Source organism: Pteronotus mesoamericanus, unplaced genomic scaffold (genome assembly GCF_021234165.1).
Source record: "Pteronotus mesoamericanus isolate MK-2021 breed Mesoamerican mustached bat unplaced genomic scaffold, CSHL_Meso_final contig_94, whole genome shotgun sequence".
In the NCBI taxonomy this organism is placed as follows: Eukaryota; Metazoa; Chordata; class Mammalia; order Chiroptera; family Mormoopidae; genus Pteronotus; species Pteronotus mesoamericanus.
Window position 1 is genome coordinate 50,368,031 of NW_026555285.1, and position 23,668 is coordinate 50,391,698.

General features: G+C 45.9%; 1 protein-coding gene across 3 annotated transcripts in view; it reads left to right on the plus strand.

Annotated features, from left to right (window-relative positions):
* Positions 1-1,055: 1,055 nt before the first annotated feature.
* Positions 1,056-23,668, plus strand: part of NBEA (neurobeachin) — a 482,091-nt gene continuing 459,478 nt past the window's right edge. For all 3 annotated transcript variants that reach the window (XM_054586547.1, XM_054586549.1, XM_054586548.1), the window contains exon 1: positions 1,056-1,397. In XM_054586547.1, the coding sequence (XP_054442522.1) occupies positions 1,122-1,397 (276 nt within the window). In that variant the 5' untranslated portion in view covers positions 1,056-1,121. The remainder of the gene's footprint in view (positions 1,398-23,668) is intronic.

A 23,668-nucleotide genomic window follows, 5' to 3' on the forward strand; every position in this document is an offset into this window, starting at 1 on the left:
GAGCCCCTGCGGGCAGGTGCTAGCCTCTTCCACTTCATCTGCATCCTCCTCCCCGCGGCACAGGGTCACCCGCCTCCACCCTCCTCTCCCAGGGCGTTCGTTCCCGCTTCGCCGGCCCCTTTTCCTTTGGGTAACTCCAGAGGGGCGGCTAGGGCTGCGAGGAAGGGGCGGAGGGGCAGAAATGGGTCGTCCGCCAGTGCCCCACCTTCCCCCGCACGTGGCACTGCCTGAAGCAGCTGCTGGAGGCGACGCCGAGCACGAAGACGCTCGCCTCCTCCCAGCAAGGGGATGTGGACGGAAGGAGGCGACGGCAGCGACGGCAAGACACACACACAGCGTCCTTCCCGCAGGGAGAAGCCACCCGTGAGGGACAAACCGTGGGGAAGCCACCCCCGCCCCCCGCTCCCCGCCCGCCGCTGCCACCAGCCCGCCCCAGGGTCTGGCAGCGGTCCCCGTGCACCTGCTCACCTGTCTGTCCGCTTAGGGGGGGCTGGGGGAGGGGCCGGGGGTGTCGGGGCGGCTGGGTGGGCAGGGAAGGAGGGCCGGGCAGGCGAGGGGGCGCACGAGGGCCCCGCCCCCGGAGGCGCCGCGCAGGCGCAGTGGCCGCTACCGCAGGCAGGGGGCGGCAACATGGCGGCGTGAGCGCGGCGTCGGGCTTCACGACAACGGCGGCGCCCGCAGCGGCGGCGGGAGCAGCGTCCGCAGTGTCGGCCACCGCCGGGGCTCTAGCCGCGGTCGGCGCCGGGGCCCGCGGCCTGCGCGCCAGGGCTGTCCGGGTCGGCGGCAGCATCTCGGCGAGGGGCGGGCCGGGCCGGACCGCCCGGGAGGGGGAGCGAGAGGAGGCAGCGGCGGCTCAGCTGCTGGGCGGGCGCCGCCGCTCTCCGGGCAGCGGTTCGCGGCGCCGCCTCCGCCGGGGATCCGCCTGCAAGTCCCCCACCGCCTGCGTCGGGGAGGGCTGCGGCCGGGCGGGCTGAGGCGCGGGCGGCGAGTGGGCCCGGCGCCTGGCGCCGGTGGATGCTGGGGCTGCGCGGCGGCGGCCGGGGGGCGGGGGCCGAGGCAGGTGTAACGGTACCGGCGGCCGCCGCGCCTCTGCTCCTGCCTGTTCCTCGGGAAGGGGACGCATGGCGAGCGAGAAGCCGGGCCCGGGGCTTGAGCCGCAACCCGCGGGGCTCCTCGCCGTCGGGGCCGGAGGCGGCGGGGGCGGCGGGATGGGAGAGCCGAGGGGGGCGTCCGGTTCGGGCTCCGGCTGCGGCTCCGGCCCGGTGGTGCTGCCCGCGGGGATGATCAACCCTTCGGTGCCGATCCGCAACATCCGGATGAAATTCGCAGTGTTGATCGGACTCATACAGGTCGGCGAGGTCAGCAACAGGGACATCGTGGAGACGGTGCTGAACCTGGTAAGGGCCCCGGCGCGCCCGCTGCCTGCCTCCCTGTCCCCGTGGCCCCTGGAGGCCCCCCGCGCCCCGGGGCCACCGCTGCGCGGCCCCGCGGCCCGCGGGGGAGCCGCCTGCGCGCTGGCCCAGCGCGCCACCTCCCCGCGCCCCTCGGGTCCCTCCTGCCAGCCGAGCGCAGCGCCCAACTTGGTGCCGCCGTGAGCACTCCTCCAGACTGCGAGCAGTCACCCTCTGCGTGCGGTGCAGGTTTGCGGTCGGTCTGAGAGTTCCGCTGGGGGAGCGGAGGCCCCCTTTTCCCTGGGGCTCTTCCTCCCACACTGTTCCTTGTCCGTGGTGTCGCTCTGCGGGGACGAAAGCTCTGCTCCTGGAGCCTCTGTCCCTCGGTGCTTGTGACCTGCGAGGAGCGCGTGAGCTCGAACTTGAGCCGCTGGGGCTGCGATGTTTTCGAGGGAGGAGGAAAATGGTGCAGTTTTGCATCTGCTTTTAGAAATGCCCCGAAGCTGGGATATGACGGAGTGCCGTGGCTCCGTCCCCCGACCCCCGTCTCTTTTTAGGCAGCATTTCTTCCTTTGTAATGTTGCCCTGAATATGCTGATGACCTCTTTAGTCTGTGCGTGTGTGCGCGCGTGTGTGCGCCCAGGAGGTGTTAAAATGTGAGGGCACCAAATCACACAGGTTGGTTTCTGTTGGTTGTCGGCACAGGGATGGAGGCTAAAGGAGAGGTGTTAGATGCAGTCCTAGTAGGGTGTTTTTTTGTTTTTTGTTTTTTTCCTTTCCCAAGAAGCAAGAGTTACTGCAGAACTGTGTGTGGTAATATTTCGCCTTGTCGACAGAGGCTAAGAAGCCTTCAAGATGTCAGAGGGAGCAGTGGGAAGAAGCAAGGGGAGGGGAATGCTACATTGCACATAATTAAGAGTAGTTCATTTATAAAGGTTCGTGCGTGCAGTTTTGGCCGCAGCGAAGCTTTTCCACAGTGTCCTTTGCGTGGTCTTTGACATGCACCGAGGCTGGGTTTTGGAAGGCAAGCTTAAAACCAGGGGCAATCAGGTGATTGTCGTATTAAGTGTGGAGTCACAGTCATATAAAAAAATATACCTACGAGGAGATTTTGTAATACCCATATAGTGTGATTTCTCAGCTCAGCCATTCTTTTTCTTTGACCTATTGGAAAACGGGAAGGAAGCTGCCGCTGTAGCGGGGGTGCTGTGAATGCGGACAGCGGATGATCCTCTTAAATTCAGAGCCAACTTAGAGCTGTTTCTTTCTTCTCCTTTTTTTTGTTAGTATGCGAGTCAAAGATAGGAGAATCTCTTTCCTTGCTTTGTTTTACTTACTACTGTTTAAATACAGAACACCTTTTCCTACCCTTTAAATACATCAACACAAAAGTCGGTTGTAAGTCTGGGTAATGTTACCCCACTGACATAACCAAACTCTTTTAAAAACACTAATAGAAATATTGTTGAGAGTTTTAGTTTCAACCAGCTGCAAATAGGTTAGTACTTGCTTTTTTTCTTTTTAAAAGAAAGAGGTGAGATCTCAAAATATGTTAATATGTTAGCAGCTACTGTAAATTTAGAACACAGTTAAAGTGTTTTTGCAGTTTGCATCGAGCCAGCACCCATTTTGATAGGAGGTTGTTTTAATAACGAATTGCAGACTCACTTAATGCACTTCAACGCGGTCCCAGGCCGCAGGGCCCTCGGAGCTGGAGATGGGCTTGCGCGGGGCCGAGCCCTGGGCCGGCCCTGAGCACATGGGGCTCGGTAGATGCACAGGAGAGGAAGAGAGGAAGTGAAATATTTCTTTTGAGGTGAAAAAGACATTTAACTCTCTTCAGTGCAGTGAAAATCTGGCATGAAGTCTCAGTATGCAAACATTATTGTAGAGGTTAACTTCATAGTTAAGCTTAGGGTAACCAGAAATAAGGTAGAACTGAAATGGTATATCCTCAGATCTACTTAACACCTTGTTAACTGCATTGGTATTTGTAATAAAAAAGTAGGTTTAAAATTGTTTAGTATATGTTTAAAGAATGCAGTACATCTTTAAGTGGTAACTTTTTGGGGAAATGAATATATGGCAGAAGGAGCTATTTATTATTAAGTTGTTAACTGATCATAAGAAGGGTCATATTTCTTGAATTGGAGGTGTAGGGGTTTATCTTTCCGATGAAAATGTCATGTGAAAACTTAAGCTGATTCTGAAAATGTTTGGAAATCTTAGGACTTTAAAAAATAATGATCAAAACTCAATTCTATTTGCTTAATAAGTAAATCCAGTAAAATCCATTCAGGGCACTTAGTGACTTGACTCTGCTATTACCTCTAAAGTGAGTTTTTTTTTTTTTTTTTTCCAACTTTTAATCTTAATTTAAAACTAAATAAAAATTTTAGGTGAAAATAGTTTAATATTGATCACTGAAAAGAGAAAAACTAATGGAACTTCAAAACAAAACCGTTTCTACCTTAAATAATGCCCTTGTCTCAGCCATCTTTGTCAAAACATTTTTTTCTGTTTTTTCCCTGTATATTTATATATAATAAGAGAATACTAATACTTGCTTAGTAGGTACTACTTCTCCCATGCGTTGCCCAAAGAATTAGAAGTTTTGCAGAGTAAAGTTTAAGCATGCAATAAAAAATGAGGACTTCTTCACTGTAGCTGTGGCTGTAATTTTCCTGCTTCTGTTTGCCAGAGTTGGAGATATGTTTCCATTACTCAGGTGGATTGTGGGAGTTTGTTCAAAAATCACTAATGCAGTGAGAAATGAAATGAATAACTTCCATTGTAGATGAGTATTTTGTGTAAAGATAATTATCATTGACTTAACACATTCCGATTCGGGTGGGTGGGTAGCACCAGGAAGACCAGTGCATTAGTTTGTAAATAACCTTACCGGAGCGTATCGTCAAGCATTTTGCATTGTAGCTTTACCAGGGAAAGAAACTGATCATCAACAAACTTTGGCTTAGGAAGGAATTAATTAATGTGGCATTATAAGAGCATTTAATATAGAAACAATTTTTGTCAGCTGTTTGAGTTATAAAAGAGTCATACTATTCAATCCTTTGCTTTCTTAACATATGTTTATGTGAGATTTTTCCTTCCTTAAAGTAAGTGCTATTTAAATATCATGTGTTCTTTGTTTATAACATGAAAATTTCTTCTTATCAAAAATTGTAATGTAAACATTTTTAGAAAAGATAGAGGATTAATATTTACTTGATGAAAGAATGCAGAATAGGGATTTTTTAAAAAATATCAGCTGTAATTCTATAGTGTTTAATTTGTAGATTTTTCCTTATGAACTACTGTGTAATGATATATCGGTGTATCTTTAGTTATAGAAAATTATACTTCCTCTCATGTTTTTTTTCACATTTAAGTGGTACATTGTGTACTGTATAGAAAGCATAACAAGGTAGTTTGGGGAGGGGGTGGTTTGTGGCCTAAATTCCTCTCTCTTGGCACATTGAACATAGTATTTGGATTTGGTTAAAAGGACATTTTTGAGTTATTCCTCTATGCTTGAATGTAACAGTAACTTTTATTCCTTGGAGGTTGTGTTTTTTGTTTTTTTTTTTGAAGCTTGGTAATTGGAATAATTTTCAATTTAAAGATAATTAAAATTTCACAAACAAAAGGTATGCATTAGAACTAAATTTGTTTTAAAAATACGAAGTTGTATTTTAGAATCATGGAAGCCCTTAATATTAATAAAGCCACATTTATTTATATTAAAAGAGAATTTCTCTTTTCATTTTAACTGGAATTATATTTTACTCTTTCTATTGGGTGTTGAAAATAAAAATGCACATGTAAATAGTGAAGTTTTAGAATCTTGAGTTCTGAGGTTTTCCACAGAAATACTAATTTAGTCCTTTAATGACACTAAAGCAGCAAATATTCTATAGTCAGTGTGTAATCAAGTTACATTAATTTAAAAAAACTATTTTGTATATTGCTAGTTTTTGGCAGCCACTATGCTGCTAATTAAATGTATCTCAAGGATCTCTGTTTTTGGTTTTTTTTTTGTCTACTTTCTCCAATATAATGCAAGGCAGTTCATTGGTTCTAGCAGACCCAACCACTGCACGGGTTCACTGATGGAACTGTGTTACAAAATTCAGCCATCCACATTTTTGACTATTTAAATATTATTTTGCATATGTTTCATAGGTTTTTTTCATTTCTGGCCTGTACTTCTCATATTTTATACATTGTCAGTATATCTCCTTATATGGGGATGCGCCTTTCACTCTGGTATTATGGTTTATGGGCAGGTCCCTTCCTACACTGTGCACTTCAAGATGCAGGAGCCTGTCTGTGTCTTATAGATATTTATTTTTTGTATTTCTGGCTCTTGGATAAGTTAATGCATTTTGAGTATGCAGGATAATATTATTAGGCAGAAGACCAGTTTCTGAAATTCTGTTCAATAGTAGGGACCAGGCCCAAGATCCTCAAATAGATTAGGCTCATGTGAAATTAATGTATTGTCTATTCCTGTGACTACAAATGTGTTTTGAATAGGTATGATATTGTCTATGTAGTTATTATTGTGTATGTAAATGTTACTTTAAACTGGTATCCTGCAGTAGGAATCTGATAACTCTTTTTACTAAATGTGTGTGTGTCAAATGTATAAGCACATAGCAAAAATTGTGTTATTACTAACAAAGAATACATACCGCATTGAATAGGAATTAAAAGATGATTGTTAGCATTTGCCACGTGTCTAGGCGCAGTGGATGGCTCTCGTTTTGTCCGTCCGCAGGCGGCCCCCCTGTGGGTGATGTGATGGGGAGCCACGGGCGCAGCCACAGGAGGGCCTGGGCGGCGCCCTTCCTGCTGGGCATGCTGCACAGGCCAGCGCATCCCGCGGCCGGCGCTGCCTGTGTTAGCCTCTGACCAAGTCGGAACCCAAGAGCAAGAAATGTATCTGTGATTCTGCTTGAGAACCTGGAGTTTCCTGTGCCCAGAGTAATCTTCTAACTCTCGAGCTTTCCTTTTTTAAAGCTTGTTGTTGTTGTTAGCTTCATGTCCGTTTAAACTGGGTTTTTGTCAGTAGTAACTGGAAATGAGACACTGGAAGGGACAGACCTTTCATGTTGAAATGGGGTGCAAGGCAGGGAGGATGATGCTTTCCCTACTGATTTCTTTTAAGGGATCATAGACCAGCTGTTTTAAATTGTCACCTCTGTTGTCTTTGCTCAGGAAACCACTGAGTCTGGAACTTTAGTGACACTAAGAGTGTTTTGGCTACTTCTTGGGGCCTTTGACACTGCCTGTAAGAGAGGGATTTGCTGGGGTCCGAGCTGGCGTGCCTGAGTTGTAGAGGGAGGAGAACACTGTCTTTCCAAGTAAGAGGAGCCCTCTCTGCTCACAGTCATCTCCCAGACGGCTGAGTCCAACGCATACCAAGAAGCCTGGAGGCTGAAAAGCCACGTGGGTTTTGTACCCCGTGCCAAAGTTGGTAAGAGGAAAGATAGGAGTTTAAACCAGAACCAGGTAAAGTTCTGTCTTCTTCGCTTCCCCCAAACACGTGTGTGCATTTCCAGACCCCGGACCAAAGGCCCAGTCCCTTTACCAAAGAGCTGGAAAGGAAGGCCCACCCTGAACAAGGGCTGGAGCCGGCGCGTCCTCACCGGGCGCTGCTCAGGGAAAGGCTGGAGCTGAGGGCTGAGGGGTGGGTCCTGGGAAGGCCTCCTCCTGGGAGCCTGATTGTGCTGTGAAACTGAGGAGGTGGGAGTCCAGGTGGGTGCGCTGAATCCCGACAGGCTCCGGGGCTTCGGCTGCCGATCCAACCACGTGCTGGGAGTAGATGGGCCACAGGATTACTAAGCTTTTAGGGGACCTTCCAGGGTAAGCCCAAGCCTGGTAAACAGGCCTGTGCCTCGTATTTGCAGGGCAGGTCTCCGCAGGAGGAAGTGGGCTGTGGCAGCGGGCCGGGCGCGGGGCGCAGCGCCCAGGCGCGGGGCGCGGACAGGAGAGGGCTCCGGAGAGGCCGTGCTGCCGCTCTGGCCGCCGGCGTTCGGGCTGTGCTTCCAGTGACGGACCCCGTCTGCTCTGCCTTCTTCAGAAGCTCATTCTGTAGCTATCCGGTCAGATCTTGTGGCGCTCGCCCGAGAGAGTGCGCCTTTGGATCTGACCAGGCGTTCCCGCCGCGGAGATTTCCGGTTTCTAGCTGGATACAGGCACGCGCCGCGTCTTTGCCGCTTCCCGTTGCGCAGGGAGGTGATGAGGTGCTGCTCGTCGTGCCTGAGGCAGTGAGGCCATTCAGTAGGCGCCCTGACGGTGTTGTGCGGCCGGGGCGGGGGTCTTCCCCGCGGGCAGGCGGGCAGGCGGGCAGGCAAGGGCTAGGCCGCATGGGTTGCTGCGGGTTTCGCTGCACGGACTCCACGGTTTCTGCTGCTCCCAGGCCTAGCTCTTGTGATAATCCTCCGGGCACTCATTCCTTCTTAGTTCTTGGTTTATAGGGTTGGGGTTTCCCTGCACTCCTTTCTGCTCTCCGGGACCAGGAACAGAAACTGGATCTGGCCCATCAGTAACAGATACTGGTTAAAAATTTGGCTGCCCCTCTGAGACAGCTCGGGAACTTCGTTCTGCTGGAGAGAGAAAGATGCTCATCCCTGGAGTCGCTCCGGGCAGGGTGTGAGTGTCGATCGACTGGCAGCCCGCCACCAGGGAGACCGCGTGTCCCTGAGGGCCGAGCGGGCGCAGAGGCGCCGGAACCGGAAGTGGGCCGCCGCCGCCGCGGGGCCGGCGGGGCCTTCTCCGCACGGCACGGCCCGCAAACGCCCCGCAAACGCGTCTCCTGCTCTGCTTCGGGCAGTGCCGCCTGGGCTTCTGTCCCCGCCCTCCCACCCCCACCCCGTGGTTCCCGACCCAAGTTCTGAATTACGAAATGTGGAACATCTGGTGTTACGGGTTATAGCGCATCACAAGACAGCGTTAACTTGGCAAAGGACTGGATGTGTTTCAACAAAGAAACATTTATTGCTAGTTAATACAAAATTAATCTTCACTAAATAATAGTGAGGCACCATGACTAAGAAGAAAATTATCATAAATTAAAAAGAAAATTACCATGTCTCCCAGGGATGCTGAAATAACCCTGGATGATGCTGTTGGGTATGTAATGTGTGATAGCTGTTCTCGATGACATTTTAACAATATGTATCAAGAGGTTTTTGACATTAGTCCTTAGTTCTGTAGACTAAGGAAGAGTTATATGTGGACAAGTATGGGGGTTAAATATAATTTTATGATGTAAGAATTGGCAAAAACTTAAATCTTCAACAATAGGAATAGTTAAATGAATTATTTTATATCCATTTATGGAATATCATGCAGTCATTAAGACTCTGTGCCTCAGTTTCCTTGTATGTAAAAGGGGATATTCACCTTTGAGTTGTTGCACAGGTTAAATGAATTAATATCTGTAAAACGCCTGGTACAAAGCTAACTTTATTTAGTACTTACTATTGTTATTTTTATCCTTATCCTGAGTCTGAGGATCATGTGATCCTAGGGAGAAAAACAGTGATCTAAGTAAACAGAGCCGTTCTGATCAGCTTGGAGCACCTGAGCCAGGTGCGCCTGGCAGAGGAGGCGCCAGGGCCCCGCGGGGCCTGATGCCCTGGCCGCGCCCAGGAGCTCGGTTCTCCGGAGACTTGCTCTGTCCTGACTGGCCTGGGGCCGCGTCTCCTAATGCCCTGTTTTGAGCGAGGTAGACAGAGGCTCTGCAAGCCCCTGTACTCAGAACCCCTTCCTCTCCTTCCGCCGGGGGGAGCCCATGGGTGGACAGGACAGGACTCTGGCAGGACAGGCACGGCGGCCCTCGGAAAGCGCTGCCAGCCTCCGGGCCGCCGCCGGGGTGCTCGGGGGACTGCTGGAGGGTCGAGCCCCACGGGTTAGAGGAGTGAAAACCGTTTTGTTCCTCGTCGAAAGATTAGCCTGTCTTTTAGTAGCTGCGGTGCACTCGTGAAAGTGCTCTGTGCTAACTAATCCTTGGAATAGCCCTCTTTTCCGAGGCCTTTCCTTCTCTGCAGATTCGGAGCCACAGGCTGCAGGAAATGTGAGGTGATTGGACAAGGGTATCTAGGTGGTAAGGAGTAGAAACGCAGAAGCTGGAGCCTTGTCATTATTAGTTGACATGTGGCTAATTAGAAATTATCCCAGAGGCCAGCATTCTGTGCAGAGATTGTGCAGAGATGACAGTGGACGGGGAGGGACCAGCCAGCCTCAGTGTCGGGGCGCTGTGGTGAGGAATGCCCCTCAGAGAGGGCTCGGGGCGACCATCCACGGGGAGTGACCGCGGGTGCAGCGCCGCGTGTCGGACTGGTGTGCAACAGCGATTCCGCAAGAACTGTGTGGGAAATAACTTTGAGTTTTGGGGAATAATTGGTTATCCAGTATTATGAATGGTAACTACCCTTGAATTGTATACCTTTCCACTAGGCAAACTGGGTACTTTAGACACTGCTGGGAGCCAGAATAGTTGCGTGCATTAATATTTTTTTTATACATAACAGTAGATTTATATATTACATTAATCATATGAACTACTGCACATACCATATTTGCTAGGATAAGACAAATGAGTCATAGACGGAATTAAACTATAGTCTATGGAATATGATTTCTAATAATTGTGATTCCTCAGTTTACCAAAGTAGAACAAACATTGATTAATAGCAAATTTTATGGAAATGTGGACATCTGGGTTTATTTCTCTTTAGCAAATACTGTCGTTTTCTGAGAGACATAAACTGCAGCTGATTTAAAAATGGTATATGCATATTTCTACTGTTAAAAATTTTTCACATGTGGGGAGGGAATTGGCTTTTACAGACTGGGTTTGGTTTCATACCTTATGTTTTCAGGATCCTCTCCCAACCCCTTTGAAGTAAGTGTGGGCCCACTTTGATGTAGTAAGTAAACTGCGGCTGCAGCAGAGGGGCTTGTGCAGGGCTGGAGCCTCGGAGCTAGATGTTCCGGGCTCACCGTCCTTCCAAACACGCCATCACCTTTGAGGCTGACGACGTGCAGGCGACAGCATATGCTCACACTGACCGACTCCTTGCCAGGCAGCGTGCCGAGCATGTGGAGTGCATTGTCTCATCTTCATCTTCCTGGCCTGGGGAGTAACATCTTCAATGGAATAGAAATAGTGTCTTTCTAAGTTAAACTAAGCCTGGTATCTTAATAGAGAAGTGTTTTCAGCTCTAATTGTATAAGCAACATTTTATTATAAAATGTCATAGAATTATTTTGCTTGATTTGTACTAATTCTCTATAACTTGATTACCCTTTCAAAGCCCTTGAATTCTAAATTAAGTATTTATGTTATTTTTAACATTTTATGAGATGTGAGTCAGCAATGGAAGACTATGTTTTATACTGTACTGACTGTTACTTGCTAAATAATCATTGCAGTTTTGAAGTCACCATGTTCTTCCATCTTTTGTCCAAAGAGCTCCTGCTTAATGTTTCAAGATTGACCTCTTGTCACTATGTAAGTGATGTCTTCCCAGGTGTCCCCTAAAAGTTCTCCCCCCGTCCTTGCTCTCCCACAGCATTTTGTAGGTACCTCGCATTGGTATGTTCTGTCTTAATTGTTTACTTCTCAGACTATCCTAGAGACTGAATCCTTTGAGATCAGAACATTATCTTATTCAGCTTGCTATAATGAGTACTTAGAATCTGAAATTTTGTGCTGCTTAGTGAAATTTTTTTTTGAGTGAAGATTTTTTTTCACCTTTTATTTAGTTTGCTTGTTTTGGTCACTTCTGGTTTGAATACAAGTCTTGTCTTTCGTAGCTATTCTGGTTCTTTTAATTTATGTTTGTTTCTTGTTTTAACATTTCAGGGGTTTTAGTTTGGTTTTGGTTTTGAGGGGAAGGATGAGACATAGTGAGGTGTAAATAAGCCTGGGTAATGTTTAAGACAGAGTTTTCTGGATATCGGAGATGGGTGAGGGTCCTCGCATCTTCGCACCTGGGGAGCAGCCATGCCAGGACACGTGTGGGAGCAAGGCAGGAGGCCCCAGAAGGGCGAGGGTCCGGTGGCCTTTCACAGACCAGGAGTTAGCACCCGGGTTTCCTGACTCAGCCCGGGGCTTTTAAATCTCATCTTGGTGCCTGTTGTTTCACTTGTGTCAACTCATTTGGGGTTATAGTTTGTAGCTTTAATATAAAAGTACGCTTCCCTCCCCACTCCCCGCCCACCGCCCGAAAAAATTTTAAAGCGCAGGCAGGCTCAGAGTGCTTAAAGTGGTGGTTAAATAAAGTACTGAGTGATCCTCACCTGGCGTTCTCTGCAGAGTTAGGACATTCATTGGGCATATAAAACACTCACGTGGTCCCTACCGTCGGGACCCGGAGGTCCTGAGGCCAGGACACGGAGCGGACCCGAGGCAGGTGTTGCTGCGCATTTTTCCAAAGCCCTTCGCGTGTGTCATTTCTGAGCAATCTCAAACAGCACAGGTAGTTTTCAGGAGACAGAAACACCACATAGTTTACTGCATTGTTCTTACGAAGCTCTAACACTTGGAAATGCTGTTTTTTACTGCATCCAACCAAGAATGGGTGTAAGTGCTGCCATTGGCAAGGGAATGTTCCCAAATGAATTGTCTGAATGCTAACATTTAAAGACTGTTTTCAGTATGTTATATTAATTTAGGTACTGTATTACTCTGTCAGGTGTTTTAAAATAATTGTATATATCCAGCACACTTACTTTCAACAAACAGGCATGGGTATTTTAAAAAACTGTATTTTTTTAAAAAGATTTTATGCATTCATTTTTTAGAGAGGATGGAAGGGAGGAAGAAGGTGAGGGAGAAAAACATCCAGGTGTGAGAGAAACATTGATTGGTTGCTTCTTGTATACGCCCCAACTGGGGACCAAATGCAACTCTGGTGTGTGCCCTGACCAGGATTTGAACTTGTGACCCTTAGCTTTGCGGGACCACACCCAGTCAACTGAGCTGCACCAGTCAGGGCTAAATAAATTGGTTTTTTAATGTTGGTGGTAAATGTGTCTGTAGGAGTCAGTAAGAGGTTTTTTTTTGTTTGTTTTGTTTTTTTAAATTTTAGTTTCTTCAAATATCATTACTGTTAGGTGTATTTCCAGGCTAACCCAGCTTACTCAGAGTCCTTAATCTTTTCTTTTCTTTTTTAATTATAGTGAAATACACATAAAATTTACCCGCTTAACCTTTTTAAAATGTTCAGTTTGGTGGCACTAGCTAAACACTCAGGCGATGTTGTGCAGCCATTGCCACGTCTGCAGAGGTCTCTCCTGTTCTCAGGGTGCGGCCCGGAGCCCGGGACCAGGGGCCCCCGTCGCTCTCCCCACTGCTCTGGGTTTGGTGGCTCTGCCGGTCACGTCGGTGCAGTCTACCGCATTTGTCCTTTTCGGTCTGGCTTAGTGCACTTAGCATTCGTCTTCAAAGAGTAGGTGAGGGTTTTTTGGTTCAAATCAGTCTCCACTGGCAACACGGATGAGAACCTCTGAGGCTACGTTTGTGTGTTATATTTATAAATTCATGGTTCACATGGACCGCTCTCTGGGTGTGGAGGCAAGAGAAGAGTCTCCAGCGAGCAATGGAGTTTCTGTGTGCCTTGGGTTCTTCGCTCCTACTTTTGGAGTATTGTGCGGAACAGAGGGACGCGGGCCACAGTGATAGTTCTTGACACATTTACTTTGGTTTTCATTTATTTTGAGCCCATAACGTAGCTCTTGATTCTCTAATCCTGGAACTCGTCTACAAGGGGGGGGAGGGTGTGTGTGTGTGTGTGTGTGTGTGTGTGTCTCGTTCTAGCCCTATAGATTCCTAATACTTCTCTTTGTTCTCCTGCATTGCAAAGCCTAAAATAGCCTCCATGTAGCCGGGCCAGTGTGGGGGGGTGGGGCCCGGGGAGAGGCCCCGAGGCCAGGCCGGAGCGCCCCTGAGCCACACGGAGGGGGGAAGATCAGGAGCGCTCTCCCATAAATCATTTTTGTCTTGTCACCAAAAAAATGAATTATTTATGGAAGACAGCAGCTCATTTGTTACCAGAATTTCCATTTCTTATGGAATATTCAGTGGTGATTTACTTGAACTTCTTCATTAAAAAAAGAACACCTCTAATGTATTTTTACTTAAAAGGTTGTTAATGTGCTTGCATTAAACAATCTGTGTTTTAAAATTTTAAAAAATCTTTCTATTTAAAATTCATCTTCCATTTTACCTACGTGGTTACCGGCTTCTGGGGGAGCATCCTAACTCTGAACTCATTTATGTGGTACAATATGTGTCTCCTGAAGATGGTGCTTTAGTTTCAACACTTTATTTTTGTATGTTTTTAAAAAAATTATTGGGGTGACATTGGTTAATGACATTATGAGTTTCAAGTGTGCAGGTCTATAATACATCATCTATAGATTGCATTATTATTTTTGTATTTTTAAGAAATAGCAATTTATCTCCTTTTACATCACTGCAGTACAATTCTAGATTATCTTAATGGTTACAGATTTATCAATTGTGGCTTTATGTATGCCTCTCTTAGGCCTGTCAAGAAGTCTTTCTCATTACAGGTTTGTCTTTTTATATACTTACCACTTGTTCTAAAGTACCACTTCTTTCTGTGTGTCTGTAGCTGTACTATCCAAAGTGGACGCCAGTGCTTTTGTGGCTGCTGAGCCTTTGTGGTGTGGCTAGTGAGAACTGAGATGTGCTTAAGAATAAATTACATACTGAGCTTCAAAGACTTAGTTTGAAAAAATGAATGTAAAATATCTTATTAATAATTTCATATTGGTTACATGTTGAAATAACAATATCCTGGTTCTATTGCCTTGAGTTATTTTATTAAAATAGAACATATGTGTTAATATGAACTTACCCTTTTTATTTCTTTTAATATGGCTATTAGTACATTTTAAACTGCATGTGCCTTACAGTATATTTCTTTTATATTTGGTCTACTGCTAACTTAGTCATTAGGTGTACAGCTAAATCACTTATTAGGTCGTGTACTGAAAACTGGGAAACAAATCATACTTAGCATGATTTTCTAAACTGTCATGGTCATTTACCCTTTATCTTTGGAGAAAAAAAGATTGACACTGAAATAGAGGATGTTTGTTACTAAGAAGGGGATAACATTCAAGTTTTTAAATTGTGGTTCGGGGAAGGGGACAGTGATGAGCACGACCCTAGTAATCACTCAGCGAATGTTAATTTTCTTTAAAAAGGCAACACTGATAGGGTATATGGCACCTGTCTTTTGTGAGTGGAGTTACAGCTGAAATGTGTGCGTCTTTGGTTTTCAGAGCCTGTCCTTCCTTTGTGTGAGGGTGGGGGTGCAGATCTCTGGGCGTTTGTGGCTCATGAATAAGAGAAAAGGTGGAGGAAGAGATGAAAGGAAGGGAACTGAGGGTGTTAGAAATTGTTTCTAATTTTGTCAGTCTCATAAAATCAGAATTCTAAAAATTGTAACTTTTTATCAAAGCAGAGTTAATAGGGTCTAGAAGAAAACTGAAGCTGGTCTGATTCCCTATCAGGATCCCACAGTTAAGCTTTGTTCCTTCAGTGGGCTAGAGGCAGTACCGTTGTGCCAGACCTCTTCCTCGGAGGAGCTCCTGTCCGCTCCTGCCTCCTCCAGGACACTGGCTTTACTGTCCTGTAGATAAAATTACGGCTTTTCATTCACCCGCTTTACAAAATTAGAAGAATATTGCCCAAAAAATGGTAGAAGTTGGGTCAAATAATATTATGATCCACCTTTACCAAAGTGTGATTTTTCATGTTGTAGGTTTCTTTGGAGTATCTCTTCCTGTGAATAAAATAGGATAAAGTGTGAATTTTTTTAAGGTATTACTCTTTTCGCATGCTTGTTGCGTTGCTGTGCTGGTTGCCGTCATCACCCTGGCAGTCAGGAGGCCCCGGTGTTTGCTGCTCTAAGTTTAGCCTCAAGTGGAAGTGTCACCTGTGTCCTTGGTCTCACTAGCACCACCCGGGGGCCACGCGGACTCACTGGCCAGAGCCCTGCCAGGCTGCCTGCGTGGCTGGGGGCAGGTCTGAGCCGCTCCCGCTCCCCGCCAGGCCGTGGGGTCCAAAGCATTTCTTTGCAGGGACAGCGACTTGCTTATTTGGAGAGCGGGTAGAGTAGCTGCAAAGAACCATTTTTAGTCTGTGAAATGCTCATTTAGGTATTTCTATAAGAAATATGTTGAGCAAATAAATTTGAGTCAGAGTTGCTGATTAATTATATTGGTTTTTATTATTCTTGGAATAATGTTTAATCTTGTTAGTGATCTGTAGTCTGAAAGGTGAACCCAATGCATTTTAGTTACTTTATGACAAACTGGCTCAGAGTGGCAGCTGGACCCAGTCACGTTGTACGACCGACCGCGCTGCCAGACCCTGAAATAAACTCAAGACGGCCCGCTTGGAAAGTAGGGGGCGTGGGCATTTACAGTGGAGATTAAAGTTCTAGTGAGAGTGGTTGGGACTTTGGATGGACGTGATAATAGGTTCTGAATCTTAGAGTCTCAATCTATTATCTTTTTATGTAAAAGGAATAAAGAGAACAACGGGGAGGTAGCTCATGACAGTCAACTTTAACAATTCGATGTATGACATTTGTAGTATGGGTTACTAGTTTTTAAAGAGGGACACTAGTAATGTTTGTTCCTGAAAAAAAACTAAAGACTTTATAAAAGCTTTGCTTTATATTATGATAGTCAGCTCTTAATGTTTAATATACAGTTATTGAGTCATAATCATTCTACAGTCAACTTATTTTTAACTGAATTATTTAAAGTGGATTACTGTATTTAATTCGCGGATTATTTAGTTCTTTGTTCATGGCTACTTTCCCTTAGGGCCCCCTGCCCTTTTTGAATACTTGTCTATTGGGTCTGAATATACTCATTTCAGCCTGACTGCATCTCTGACCATATATGTGTTTTAGTCAACAAATATTTATTGAATGAGTAACATACCTGATGCAATGCTAGGCATCGAGGCTACAACGATCAAGACCACTTGAAATGCTCTGAAAACATAAAACACACACTTGGTTTTCAAGACTTGGTATGACAAATGTGAACTATCTCATTAATCATTTATTATATTTACTACATGTTGAAATGTTATTTTAGATATATTGCGTTAAGTAAAATATAAATTAATTTCTCCTGTTTCATTTTATGTCTTTCTTTTAGTGTGGGTAGCAGAATATTTAAAATGACGTATGTGGTTTGCATTATATTTATATTGGATAGTACTCTTTAGAGGTGACATCTCAAAAGTCGACAAACCATAGGAAGAAACTAATAGCATGCTTCCTTTTTTATATGTATGCATATATGTGTGTATATATGCATGTGCACATACAGTATATACTTAAAAATACAGGCACACATCTGTGTCATCTCTGTCATATTGTTTGAGCCACTCATACGTTGAGTTCTGTTAGGTGTCAGTAAACCTTATCCCAAGTAATGCATTCACTTAATAGCAACGATTTAACAACCACATATCATTGGGGAGAAGCTTGTTCTTCCTGCACTGGTAAAAATTGCCTAAATAATTCATGGAAATCAATATGGCAACAAATTAAATGCAATTTATTGTCAGCAAATACTTTGGAAGGCAGATCGTAAACAATGCTACAGAGGTGAAGAGACAATTATAATATGTAGAAGTAGGTAAAAGTACTGTTATTTCTAGTATGTTCTGTTTATTTGCTAGACTTTCTCTTAATGAAATAAACAATTGCTTTTTTGAATTACTATTAAAATATATATGTGAAAATACACTTTCTGGAAGTCCGTGTATTGAATATATCCTATTTACCAAAACCTGAAATCAAGAAGTAAGTTTACCTGGAAAACAGGATATATAACTTCGTGAAGACTTACTTGATTTATCAGAGTAAGAGTACCCTGTTGTATTTAGATTGCAATTTTTGTGTTAATCAAAATCATATTTTAAAAAAGACTGAATTGAGTAATGGAATACTGGAATACTAGTGCTTTATAGGATTTAAAGATTTTCTGTATTTTAAGATACAGGAATGTAGGCACAGAGAAGTTACTGATTTAATCTGCTACTCATGTGAAGTTGCCCTACTGTAGGACTAAGTATTTCAGGCTCTGAATTTCTAGTCCAGCAAGTATCCCTTCTGTTAGATTAACCCGAGGACTGGGGTTTGGCTAGTGTGTCCATCAGCTCGCTGGGGCTGCCTCGACAAATTCTGCAGACCGGGTAGCGTCAACAACCACCATTCTGGTGGTGAGAAGTCCAATAGCGAGGTGTTAGCGGAGTTGGTTTCTTGTGAACCTTTCCCCTTGGCTTACAGATGTACCTCTTCTCCCCATCTCCGCATACGGGCTGTCTTCTGCGTGTCCGTGTGCTGATTTCCACTTCCTGTAAGGACATTAGTCCTGTTGGATTAGGGCTCACTCGTATGATCTCCTTTTACTTTGATTACCTCTCTGAAGGCCCAAATACAGTCACATCCTGTGGTTCAGTGTTCTAATGGGAATTTTGAGGGTACACAGCTGTTCTTAAGTAAAAAGGATAAAACAAGTGATTTTATAAAACTTTAAGATCTTGTATTTATAATGTTTTATATAAATTCCCTTTGAAATTTATACTGTTTTTTTCATTATACACATCCCTGACTTTCTATACTTGGAATTATTTTATTCTTTTCCTTTCTACTGCTTTTTCCTTCTTTTCTCCCTCATGTTTTTGTTCTCATATGTCTTCCTCTGTGCATCCAAAGACACTAGTTACTTACTGGTGTCACTAAGCCCAAACCGTTTTGGCTCCTTTCTTCAGCTCATTACAAGGTTATTTTTATATCGGCTGCAGTGTTTGTAGAAAGTCGAGGCCTTCGTCCTCCTTCAGAAACAGCGGTAGTGATGGTGAGGAGACTCTGCTGAGTTCATGAGGCGCCAGGCGGGCACCGCGCCAAGTCAGCGATGTCCAGCCTTGTCGGTCTCCTCCCAGGGCAAGCTTGAGGTTACCAGACTGGTTACCAGAGATCTGTGGCACACTGAAAAATATATATTTTGCTGGTCTGACAAAAAAAGATATAATTTGAATGATTTACAAAAATAATAATAGTAATGACCTCCTCTTTTTTGCTCCAAAATGACTTTAAGAAGTCAGGTGCCTATACTTGTATATAAAGATTTCTGGTACCAAGAATTAACCAATGAGATGCAACCTTATCACCCAGTGTGACCAATAAGATGCAGCTCCGATACATGACCCATAGATATTTATGGTCCAAGACAGGGCACCCTCACCAGGTGGCTGCTACTGTGGTGGCTGCTGTCATATTCTTATCTGAAAATCTAAGGCAAAAGAGGTCAGTGCCCAGACTAAGTAGTTAGGTATTGCATGTTTTTAAAAAATTCTTGTGGCATGTGGGTTGAAAATCCATGTGCTAAGTGCTTTACATGTATTCAGTCTCAGGAGAGCTCCCTGAGGTTAGGTAGTGATGATACAACTAATGGTTAAAGGCGTAAATAATGTCAAGATTTCATAGGTAGTAAGTGTTGTTAGGTTTCAAACAGAGGCAATACTTGCTGTGCTTCCTGCCTGTGCTTTCGAAATCCTTAGAAATTAGCTGCTGTCTTAAATTCTGGCTGCAGCCTCATTGCAATTATGCTCTGGAAATAGCACCAGGTGTTTAGCTTCGGGGACACTATGGCAGGCGTTCAGCACACTTACCTGTGGATGTTTAAACTTAACTGAGGTTTTGGTTCCTAAGCCATCAGATCCCCGTCTGCAGGCCCCGGTGGTCAGCCAGTGTTTCCTGTCTGCTCCGCGCTCAGGAGCCAGGGCCATTGGCCCGACTCCAGTCGCAAGGCCCGCCCCGCCCCGCCCCACCCCACCCCACCCCACCCCGCTGCTCCTCATTTCTCCCGAGGCGCTCAGGCTTTAGTCTCTGTCGGCTACTATTGTACTTTTACCTTCCGGAAGTTAACACGCTCCTACGGCTCCATGGTGTTGCTTGTATTTCTCAGTTTTGTTTAGGAACTATTTTATTGATCATCCATTGAGACCCTATCCAACGTGTGTTTCTGTCTCTGCACTATTGAGATTGACGATGGGGCCCAAAAGATAATGACTGCGTATGGACCAAAAAGGAGATATTCCAGGCTGTTGGGGGCTGCCTTGAAGAAAATCTGTAAATACCTATTTGTATCTAATCAACTATATTTTAAAGGAAGGGAGGCAAGAGGAGAGAGGGGCAGCCCTGGGAAGGATGAGTGAGGAAGGACCATTAACTGGGATACCAGTGGACAGACACTTGATCCCACCTGGGGCAAGCTGCTACTGGAACGGAGTAGAGAGAGGGGACCCAGGAAGCGGCTGTCTGGAGGCGTTGCCGCGTGCTCCCCCGCCGTGCCTGAGGCAGGGGCTGCCCCGGCGGGTTCCAGCGATGACTTGCCTACAGAGCCTGTGCTGTGTATTTGGAGAGCTGTTGAATGTTTGAGAGTTGGTGCTACCTGTTGTGGTCATCCATTAACATTTTAGAGTATATTTCCGCGGCATTCTTGGGTGATCTTAAACCCCGGAAGATTTCTAAATACCTGGTGGAGAGGAGAAGGAGATTAATTTAAACCTGCATTTTATTTCTAGGTGGTGATTGTGAGCTCCAGTGCCAAACCTGGGGATAAACACGGAAACCTGGGATAAAGTGGCATTGGAATGATGGTTCTTTCCTCAGGACTTCAAGTTCCTAGGAGAATAATGTGTGAAATAAAAAATACTAAACATTGTGTTGAGGCCTTTGTGGTTTGACTAATTTGAACTCAAATCCTGGCCCTGACTTTTCTTTCTCTTGTGGTCTTGAGTAAAACTAGGTATTAGAATATAGTGTCACAGAGGAGAAAGTGACAAGTGGCCTACAGGAGTCAGAAAAGGATTTACAGTGGAGGATTCTTGAGGTTGGCTGTGCGGGGGAACAGAAGTTTGCTTAGGAGGCAGGATGAGGCAGGGGCACCCGGACCTGGAAGTCTAACTTGGCACGCTGTGTTCAAGTGTAGCCCACCTTCTAGGAGCATTTCTCTCTCTCAGCACATGGGTGCTTGTCTTTTAGGGCTTAGCTTAGGCTTCTGTGTCTGCTGTGGATCCTTCTCTAACTCAGAGGGTTTAAAGGCAGTTAAGTATTTCCTTTTTTTGACATTCCATTAGTAATGGTAAATACATTAATCTCTCAACAATCTTGGGTCCATTCTTGAAATGTCATGTAGTTTACAATACTGCAAAATTGGCAAAATCAAGGCCTCCAGACTCTAAGGACTAGGAAGAAATGGAGAAATAAAAACAAAGAACTAAACATGTACATATTTATATATGAACACATAAAGAAAAGTTCTGGGAAGAGCTGTTTCCAAAACAAACCAGAATCATCTGTTGCTTGTTTGCACCAAATATAATAAAATAATGAGAGTAGTTACGAGTTTTGGTTAGGTGTGTCACTGGGCTGTGGACTGTGACTGATTTAGTAACAGCTCTTGGTTGGGAGAGAAAAAACACTACATTAAATGTACACATCATTTATGAGTTATATGTTGACTTCAGAAATGTTAAAATGTAAAAAATACTTTTAGAATAAAGGAAATACAGTATTCTCAATTAATACAGTAACTCTATGACATAGGGACTTCTGTCCCCGTTGTAGATGTGGTGAAAGAGGAGCTTGGCAAGGACTTTGGGCCCGGGAGCAGGTGTTGGCTTGAGTGAAGCAACCCCTGCCTTCCAGGTGGGTCGCTCTGATCAGACAGACAGGGCTCTCTTCCTCTCACTCTCAGCATCGCTTGTGTTCTTTTCCTGACGCCATGGGACGGATCTGCGTACGGCAGCTTTTTCCATGGGAAAGCCCGCACCTGCTGTGGTTGGCCTTACCTGTGGACGATGACCTTGACTCAAAGAGGTAAGAGTTCACATGTGAGTGCTCTTTGAGTCGGATCCATTTTTGAATTCTGGTTTTCTGTAGAACTTGGCCTTGTTGGTTTGGCTGATCGGAATTCCAATCCTTGCTCTGCCTCGGCCTTGCTTCGTGACCTCGAGCCAAGCATCGCACCCCTGAGCCTGTGTGTGTCTCTCTCTCTCTAGATCTTTCTCTGCCTCTGTACGTTCGTATATGTATGAACATATATTCGTATATACCAATGTATATTTGAAAGCAAAATAAAGGATGCTATTTTTTTGTTTTATTCTTCAAATGGGAACTGTGTGTATGAATTATGTATTAGACAGATCATATTATTTTTTGTTTCTGCCACTACACTGTGTGTTCATGTAGCTCATCACTTTTCAAAATGTGGCCTGCCGATCAGGTTGCATACTTGTGACGTGCCTGCCAGTCTGGAGATGGGATGAGGAGCCTGTGCCAGGATGTAAGTCAGCTTCGTCAGTAAGCACACTTTTTATTTCAAGTGACTTTTTATTTTCTTGAATAAGACTTTGAGGAAGGAAGCACTATGTTTCCTGTTGTGATTTGGTCTCCTAACCGGCTGGTGCCCTGAGGAGCATGGAGTACCCTCAGACTACTTTTGGGGTTCATTTTGAACAGAGTTTAGTTTTATTCCTGTTATTTTTTTCACTTGCGGTGTTAGAAGGGTTTGTTGTTAGTGAAAAGAATACTGGTTTTGACTTGGATTCTCATCTTGTCTTTCTTACTGATTAGTTGGGCGATCCATTGAAGTCTTCCTGACTGAAAGAAAGATTGGGATAGACGGTGTCTGGGGTCCTTTTAGGCTTCAACGTGCTAATGATGATTTTTAAATAGGTTTTTGTTTTGTTTTTTTTGAACCAGAACATAGGCTGATATTAAAGTAGACGGTTAGATACACTGGGATAGAAACATGTTTTAAGAAGTTTTTTTTGGTGGGAATTTTTTTTCTAAGATACCAAGCGCATGCTAAGAAGTTGGTGCTAAAAACATGATGAATGAAACTGGTTTTTCTCCTAAGTGGTGATCCCCGGGGCCGGGGAAGAGACAGATGTTTAAATATTTTTTAAAATACAGGGTGGGACAAAGGTATGGAAAGGTATTCGTTGTTTGTATGGAAAACAATACAGTAATTAATAAATAGTAATGCGGAGTACAGTCGGTCTTGCGTCCTCGCCGCTGAAACGCACTCTGCGCGTCCAGCCCTGCCGACGGAGCCGGTGCGGCGTTGGCGGCTCGACGGGGCTGCGGGGCTGCGGGGCTGCGGGGCTGCGGGGCTGGGGGGCGTGAGAGGCCCGGCCCCAGGGCGGCGGCCGGCGCCCTGTCCCGGGAGCCGCGGAGCCGGGCCCGCCCTCAGGCTTGTACTGGATGCTTCGTTTTCTGAACCGGACTCTGTGGCGCCAGTTAGGCGTCCTGCACTTTGGGTCAGGCCGGACCCCGGGGGAGGCTGCGGCCGCCCTCATCACCCAGCCGCGCTCCCGTCGCGCGGTCGGCGTGTGCCCCCCCTGTCGCTGCGGGCCTGCCGTGACCGCAGTGCCGCGGTGCATCCGTCCCCCTCTCGGTGGAACCTGGGGCTCCGGGTGTCCGGCCACTACCAGTGAGGCCTCCTCGAAGGTTCTTCTACCCGTGCTTCTGTTTCCTCTGGACAAATACCTACGGATGTGTCGCTCACCGCGAGTCAGAGATGCTCTGCCGCCGTGACAGTGACGGTGAGACCCCTCGCCTGCGGCGCCGACCCTGCCTGCGGGCGAGCCACCCGCCTCCCCGGGCGGGCGTGGACGGCGCCTCCGGCCGCTCCGGCGGGTCAGGGGCGTCTCGCTGTGGTTTAGCGTGAACTCCTGCGATGGCTGCTGGTGCTCTGCGCATTTTCATGCCCCTGTCGGCTAGTGTAAAGTGTTTTGTGAAGTACCTATTCAAATCTTTTGCCAACTTTTAAAGTAAAAAATTAGGAGTTTGAAACAAAAGTAGATACTATTTCTTTGTCAGGCATATGCTGTTTCAGATTTTTCAGTCTGTAAATATTCTGTTCACCTAAAGCTGTGTTTTCATGAGAAAATACTTTTTAATTCTGGTGGAATCTAACTCAAGTTTTTTCTTTTACGGTCACGGCTGCTTGTGTCCTTGAGAAACATCGTCCCCGCCGGAGGCCGCGCGGCCGCTGTCCGGGGTCCTCTCGGCGAGGCTGTGGCGTCAGTGTTGACGTCTGGTCTGTCATCCACACGGGAGTCATTTCTGAGTGTGGAGACAGCGGCTCAGGCCCCCCGCCCCCCGCATGTTGGTACCCGTCCGTCT